At 39.4% G+C, this 8391-nt stretch overlaps 1 protein-coding gene across 1 annotated transcript; it reads right to left on the bottom strand.

Moving 5' to 3' along the window:
• Window positions 1-283: 283 nt before the first annotated feature.
• Window positions 284-7443, bottom strand: nol7.L (nucleolar protein 7 L homeolog). Its single transcript, XM_018267803.2, has 8 exons — window positions 7244-7443; window positions 6529-6589; window positions 5020-5078; window positions 4456-4487; window positions 3729-3795; window positions 2754-2875; window positions 1025-1102; window positions 284-869 (listed from the first exon to the last, which is right to left on the bottom strand). Exons 1-8 carry the CDS (start codon window positions 7348-7350, stop codon window positions 805-807), a joined length of 591 nt encoding a protein of 196 aa, XP_018123292.1. The 5' UTR covers window positions 7351-7443; the 3' UTR covers window positions 284-804.
• Between the last annotated feature and the right edge of the window lie 948 nt (window positions 7444-8391).

The following is an 8391-nucleotide window of genomic DNA, read 5'->3' as shown; positions in this document are numbered from 1 at the left end:
AGTATACAAAATACAGCATTTCTAGCATTCTATTTTAGACTTTAGTTCCCCTTTAATGAGCAAGCCCTTTGGGGCTTTAAAGATTTCATGGTAATGACAATTTTCACACTGCTAATATCATGAAGTTATAACCCGGAAGTCCCCTAATGTTCAGCCCAGACAGACGCTGAAGCAGAACACCTCTTAATGGTTTCCTGCTCATTTTCATCATCCCCTGTCCAACAGAATTGCAGCATTTAGTAGGCATGTCCCCTAAGGGAAAATAAACAGAATACAGATATTGTCAGATGGATATAGAATTTTATTACCTTGGAAATGGCCAATATCAACCATATCGTTTTGAGATACTAAAAGAAACGCTGATGTGGGCCAATTGTTTATTACAAAGACACATCCCCCGTCCAAAGCAGCTATTCTGGAGCTCAGACTAAGGATTTAGGCTGCTTTATGATATTTTAGAGACTGAGTGAGATTATGCCCAAAACACTCATTATAGGTAAGAAGGTCCATCTGTTGTACTTTGCTAAACTGCTTATCTGTACAGACTGGGGAACATTTCAGGTTGGCAGACAGCACAACTTCTATTTTCGGACAACTGTGACAGGCAGTTTGGAAGTTGATGTAGCAGTTGTCAGTGATCCATGATATAACAAAAAGTGATCATTCTTTATAAAACAAAGTGATTTCCACCAAGAACCTCTTCTGAAACAGAATATCCATGTATTGCAGCATCAGAATGTCCAGTAGAAAAGCGTGAGAAGGAAAGAAATATTCAGTATTTACATGTTCCTGCAAATCCCTAATTCATAGTTTCTTTCTGTCTCTCCAAAGAAGATTGAATTTTTCAGATTTCTTTTTTTCAGCCTCACCTAAAGTGAAAACATGTTCCCGTTATCACAAGTATTAGTGCAATAATAAAACCACAGAAGATAACAAGGTGACAATGCAGAGCAACTAGTAGAACTGTATGTAGGAATCATATACATAAATTCCAGTGTCTGCACATCTGATGCCCAATACATACCCCAGCTCTGGTCAGTAAATTGAAAGGCAGGCTTCTTCACCGCACTTTTTTTGCTTGCGACAGAAAGAAATTCATTGGCTGCAGAGAGAAAGGCATGTATATTATATAGAAAGCACACCGTTTATCCATCACATTAAACAGGGTTGCACCAAATAAAAGCAGTAACAATAAATCTGGCAGCCGTATTTCCAGTACTCTAAATGGTATTGATCACTCTAGGCTAGAGATCTGATTAGCGGTTGCCTACCCGCAGATGTTCAGCAAAAAAAAGGTGCTAAAAACAGTTATCCAGAAGCCAGCAGTCATGGACTTGTGTAACGCATATAATCGGTTTTTATAGTTGTTTGCATTAATAATGCACCCATAATGCTTGGGACTGGGGTTTTCCCCAAATAAGAATTTTTTTTGTCATTCTTTAGAATGATCACCATACCTTTAATTGTTTTTTTAAAAAAAATAATATTTAAACGTTAAAGGGGATGTTCACCTTCCAAACACTTTTTCCAATCCAGTTGTTTTAGATCGTTCTTTAGAAATAAACACTTTTTTCAATTACTTTCCATTATTTATTTTTTACTGTTTTTCCAAAATCTAAATTGAATGTTCGTTTTTTCTGGTGTTTAAGACTGACAGCTCAGTAAACTGTAAACCGTTACAATTTTGCAACATTTACTTGATACATTTCTCAGCAGCATCTCTGGAGTATTAGCAACTATTGTATCAATTCTAACAACTGCCTGTAATGAAACCCAGGGATTCTGCTCAGCAGGGACAAAGAAGAAATGTATCAGCTAAATGTATCAATTTAGTACAGTTTACAGGGTTGGCGACCCCCCCTCTGCTTCAGAAGGTGAAAAATTACACTTTACACTTCAATATTAGAAAAACGGTCACACAAAATAAAGGGGATAGTAAGTCATTGGAAAAAGTCATTATTTCTGGTGATCTGAAAACAACTAGTTGTTTGAAGGTGAACCACCCCTTTAAATAAACCCAATAGGATTGTTTTGCTGCCAATATGGATATAAGCAGGTAATGTTTTATTAAAGAGAAAAAAAGAAAGTTATTAAAAAAAAATGTGAATTGATTTTCTTAAAATGGACTCTATGGGAGATGGCCTTTTGTAACTTAGAAATCTTTTTAATTTAAAACGAAACAGTGGTGCAGAAATGGAACGATTTGACATGTTTTGGGGGGAAAAAAAACATCTACAGTGACATGCATGTGACCTAGAGCAGCACAATCACACAAAATACAAGCTCTATGGCAGTGATTCCCAACCAGTGGATCGTGATGTTGCTCCCAGTAGTCTCAAAGTAGGTGCTTGTTGTTCATTGTTTTAGTTGCATAAAAACGGTGTACTGCCAAACAGAGCCTCCTATAGGCTTGCAGTCCACATAGGGTCTACCAAATAGCCAATCACAGCCCTTATTTTGCTCTACCCAGAACTTTTTTTTTATACTTATTTTACTCCCCAACTCTTTTTCCATCTGAATGTGGCTCATGGGTTGAAAAAAAAACATTGGGGATCCCAGCTCTACAGCACCAAATCCTCCACCTACAATCCACAATACTTTTTGTGGGCAACCTCAAGTCTCACAAGTAGCTTTTCACAGAAAAGAGAAAAGAAGAAAAATATATCCTTTGCTTTCTAGCTCATCCAACAGGAACAAAACTGTAAATAGACTTGAGAGCAAGTAGTATCAGTCAGGGTAAATGAGCTGCGTACCTGTAGTTCTGTTCTTTACTTGCCCGTATAACGCATTCTGGATAAATTCCTTTGCTTTTTGCTGTTGTAAATTCTTGTGTCTGCAATCTTCCAAGTGCACCACTTTATAGTTTTCTTGCAGACTGACAGGAGGAAAGATGCAATTATATATTCATATATTTAAATAACTGAAAGCAGTTTTTAGAAACATTAAAAAAATAATGCATTAACAAATCCCAAATAAGAAAAATACAAATCAAGATTCATTGTGTCATACATTGATCCTATACTCAGTATGCAGTTGTACTTATTTGGAGGAATAGTATATTTGGCTCTGCACACTGAAATCCGCAGGAGAACGCTGTAACCTCTACAGGTTTCTTACTATTGAATTGTTATTTCTCACTGTGATGGGATTAAGTTGGGGATAGCTTCTTCTACATGACTGGTCCTCAGCTGAAACCAATCCCAAGTGATATGTTTATCATGTATATGCCATGACCACTCTCACCTTTCAATGTTCACCTTATTATATATACTTTATCTTATATATACTTTATATCATTTTAATGTTCTATTATTTTTGGGTTTTGAGTTATTTAGCTTTTAATTCAGCAGCTGCAATTTCAACAATCTGGTTCCTAAGGCGTGACCCTCATTTTAAAGCTGGAAAGAGTCTAGTAGTACTCGAGAAACATACTAGACCCTGCAACACTAGTAGCACATTCTTTGTGTTACTTATTTTGTATATCATTACGATTCTATGTATTTAATATTCCAACACACATATTCAGTAAACAAATGCAAAACAGAAGGCAAAAATAAGAAGCTTGTTTGTATTCTCTGAGTAGATCCATTACTTCATATAGAACCTAAATCTAAAGGGTAAATCTGAATATAAGGATAATATCATGCAAGTAACGGAAACGTGCATTTTGAGGGAATACCATTACACTTCTTAAGCTGTGTACCAATGTTAATCATGAATTTTAGTACCTGATTTTAGGTTTTAGTTCCCTTTTTCGGGGCTTTTTTTTCTTCTGTTGATTTATTAGTGCACCTCCTGTCAAATGTAAGAACATATGTTATTGTTTTTTTTTTTTTACCATGAGCTGTTAAGCTGGCCATAGATGCAAACATAGTGTTGTACGAATATTCGTTTTATACGATATTGGGAACGCATACGGATCATGCCAACATTTTTCATGCCGTGTCGATCAGTCGCTTTTGTCGATCGGACATGTTAGAAGATTTCTATCAGCTAACGATAAGATCTCTGCATGTATTGCTTATCTGACGATATCAGTCACTACTATTAGTCAGACATAACTTTTGTATGATTGCTGCCAATCAAAGGCCAGAACATCATCTGATTTTTCTTTTTACTACTTTATTTAATCTGAATGGTTAGTGGTAGGTCGGGAGATTGCAATGTCCAATCGTTTGTCGGACATAAGGATCAATCTGCACGTCTATGGCCAGCTTAAAGCAAGTTATATAAGCAATCTTAAATAGGAAAAAAAAAAAATGATCACTGATGGGATGGCTAAAATCAGAAAAACTGAAAATTGTTGTATTTGGTAGCATAAAAGAAGATTATAAGAACTTCAATCAGAACTATAGCTAATCTGCCATTCAGTAGAATTTGCCCTCATCCAATCAATTGTGCTTTTGAACGGATCGCTATTCAGTAGAATGGCTGCATAATAAGGAACACAATTACCTTTATCCTGTGCAACACATTCACCTTCATCCCTGGGGAAAACACAAAAGTTCAAAGTTGGTATTCAGTCATTTACACAGGAACTGAATGAACAACTAATTAAAAATAAATAAATCCATATTTCTAAGTAGATATTTCGATAAGTTACATGGCAGATGAGATAATAAAAAAGCACCAAAGACCCACTTAAAAGGCTGTAGCCTTTGGTGATCATTACCGATTTCCCTCACTGTAACATAAGAAAGCAAATATTGCTTGGTAATCTCACTCTGCTGGATACCAGAAATAAGGGGCATACATCACCTCCTTTTCAATCTGTAAATACATTTGGGATGTCGCCTTTAGAAAGCTAAGGGCCCAACAGGAAAGTTTCATAGAAGTTTTACTCAATGACTTAATAAAGAACTAAACTGTAAATCTCAAACCATCGTCAAGTAAACCAATGCTGCTGAACTACATGACACTTTTCTCATCATCCAGGTGATTTCACTTTTATAAGACAAAAACAACCATCCATACTGGGACAGTATGATAGGTGGGTTAAAAGCTACAAGACAATATTACTGTTTCTCTGGAAGAGCAGACACAGTCTGCAGGATGTCCTCATCAAGCAGCTTTTTCCTCTGAAACAATAAAAAGTAGTGCAGGATTAGTCGGTAACACTTCAGGCAATATGCAATAGATTTGACAGAATTTGTGTAGTGTCAGACTGGCCCACCGGGATACCAGGGAAAACTCCCAGTGGGCCCAGGTGTCAGTGGGCCCCCTTGTCTCTAACCATTTGGTTATTCCCTATTTCTTTATAGGAAAAAAAAAAGCTTAATAATGGAAGAATAGAATATAGTATGTAGAGATAAAAGACTAGGAGAATAAAGAGTTTGAGTGAGAAGAGAAGGAATAATAGTTTTGAAAGTCGGCCCATGGTCTAGGGTTTTCTGGTGGGCCCCTGACATCCCAGTCCTACACGGTTTGTGTATACATTTATTCTGACATTATTGAAATACTTAAGACAGGAACATGCATTATTATTCCATGCTCAGGGTACATACTTAAAGTGCACCTGTTGGGTAAAAATATTATCCCCAACCAAAGGTGCGGGCTAATAGATCCTGCATTCCAGTTGGGGATAACAGTAGTTTGTTTTTTTTTAATGCCCCCGCCAGCAATAGGTTATATTAGGGTTTCCTAACCTTTTTGGCCCAAGGACAGGGTCGGGAGGGGCCAGCATCCAATTCTGGAGTGAATTTCGGGCGCACCGCATTGTCCCCTAGGCTCAGCGGCCTAGTTGAATACTGTCGGTTGGGGACCCCTGGGCTACATGCACCGGGAGGAAGCTCTCGGTGCAAGCAGCCATGTCCTGTCACTAGCATGTGCATATTGAAACGGGAACTCCCTCACAATGTGGGTAGCATATTGCTGGCGGGGGGGCATTTAAAAAAAAAAAAATTACTGTTATACCCAACCGGAATGCAGGCTCTATTAGCCCACACCTTTGGTTGGGGATAACATTTTTACCCAACAGGTGTCTGTTTTAATTCCCACTCTCGTGGTATTCCATGCATCCACTACCCAAAGTCTAAAAGACAGTTCAATATCTTTTGGGAGATTTAAAAAAAAAAATTAAAAAAAAAATGTACATATACCATAGTGGCAATAACACGGCCCACTGCTTTAAAGTAGCATTTTATATCTTTTATTAAAGATTCCATTAATTTAGCTTATTTTGTGGCCAACACAATAAACAATTGAGCAGTAAAAACTCATATGAACAAATGTTTTACTTTTTTCGGGAACAGTAGGTAGACAGTAACAGTGACTAGATTGAGCCTCCCTCCACCCCTGCCCCCCCCCAGCATGTATCATCAGCTCCTTGCCCGACACCTCACCCACATATTTACTGAAGTTTAAGCTGCAGAAGGGGCTACTGTGCAGCAGTATGTCTAGGAGACTCCATTACCACCATTATACACGGCCGGTTCATAGCTTTGTACATTTAAAATCAGAGCTGTATGTCCCAAGTCAGTAGCAAATGTCCAGTTATGTTAATACAACAAAGATATATGTAAACTGTACCTTTTGCTCTGCAAAGCGCTCTTGCTTGAGTTTCCTCTTTTCTTTCAAAAGATCCTTTTCCCTGTGAATAAAAAGTATTTTTATGGTCTTTACATCTCTTATTGGTGTTCACATGACAACACAAAATTGCTGATCACTTGTTACACTTGTTACACTTGTAACTTGGATTTCCTACAAGCTGCTGTGTATCCCGCAGTGCCATGATTTACAAACTTTGGTTATCGCTGGGAGTTGCACTTCAGCAACATCTAGAGAGCTGAACGGAAGACATCTGACAAAAATGGTTAGTCTTTATATAAAGTCGACATATTTAGTCACAATCTAAAGCGATTCAGTCATTCCTTCTAAATTCCCTTTTCAATGTAACTTAGCGAAGGCTCCTCAGTCACAAATGAACCAATAGCAAACCACGGATACAATCTCATTCAGCCTGCCAGTGACTAGTATCTCGGTACAGGCTGTGCCACAGTAGTAGAGCCCAAATATGGCTACAATCATCATTATACTGGCGAGTAAAACGAATACATATGGTACACGTTGCACTCGGGAAAGCTCCAGCCTGTGGTTCCTACAGAATGATGACTGGCAGTAAATGAGAAGAGTGACTGAGAAGAGTGACTGATAATAGTGCTTAGGGGAGTGTAGCGAGGTTGCACGCACAGGCCGACACACACACTGCAGCAGGAAACACACTACTAAACGGAACTTTATTCACCTCTTAGCAGCCTGGCGCTCTTTCCTCGCTGTATCCGCCGCCTGATTCCTGGCGCTCTGGAAAGTAACCTCTTCGGGAGCCTCTTCATCCTCACTATCCGGAGACATGATGCACTTCTCTTCCCGCAACCGTGTGCTACTTCTCGCAACAACCGGAACAGGAAATGCTTCCACACTGTTACTTCTTGGCCCTCCACACAAAATCACAGCGGCCTCTACTGACCGCTTACAGTATAGGACAGACTGCTTTATCACAGCGGCCCCTACTGCCGATTTCAATAATGTCACTGTGTATCATAGCACCAGCCATGCACTTGAACCCGCAGCTTTGCCATTGCTGCTTCACTTTGCCTGAAGTTCCTTGATTCCAGAAAAGTCTTTTCTTAATGAATAAACCAAAACTCAATCAACCGACTGAGCAGGATAATGTGAATACTTTAGATAATGAGGATCAGAAAGTTAAGGGGCACTGTGCACCAGGCCTGGACTGAGATTCAAAATAGGCCCTGGCATTTCAGGTACACAGAGGCCCAAACAGGCCACCCAGCAGCCCAAACAGCCTCCCACCAGCCCAATATATAGTGACTGTCTATGGCAATTTACAGCAGCCCCTCTGGCATTTGCCAGAACCCACAGATTGCCAGTCCGGGCCTGCTTTCTGCATGAGCTCAAGAAACAGGGCTTGTGCTTTTTAAAACATATCTATGGTTTTATTATTTCTCGCATTAAGCAAGACTTGCAACTGAGGTAGGGTTTCTAGCAGGGAATTAAGGAGCCCACTGCTACAACATAAACAGGGTCTTGTTCCCCAGGGCCCCCAAATTATTAGCCCATTGTTAATATGGGCCAACGTAGGGTTGCCACCCGGCCGGTATTTCACCGGCATAGCCGGCCAGTATTACAAATTTACCGGCAATGTAGTTGCCGTTAAATATGTAATAGCCTGAAAAAAAGCCCTTTGCCCGTCCTCAATTTGCTTAGAACTTTTTTTCGGCCTTCTGGCCATCACGCAACATGGCTCTGCCCCCTTTTGTGGCACATTGTTTGGCTGCACCCCCTTGGATTATGGAATGCCGCTTTTGTTCTCGCCCCCCACCAGCCAGTAAAAACTTTTAGAAAAGGTGCCAACCCTACACTGGACAAAAAACC

Source organism: Xenopus laevis, chromosome 6L, assembly GCF_017654675.1.
Source record: "Xenopus laevis strain J_2021 chromosome 6L, Xenopus_laevis_v10.1, whole genome shotgun sequence".
NCBI lineage: Eukaryota > Metazoa > Chordata > Amphibia > Anura > Pipidae > Xenopus > Xenopus laevis.
Note: the sequence above shows the minus strand (reverse complement) of the source record. Positions and strands in the feature narration are given on the sequence as shown.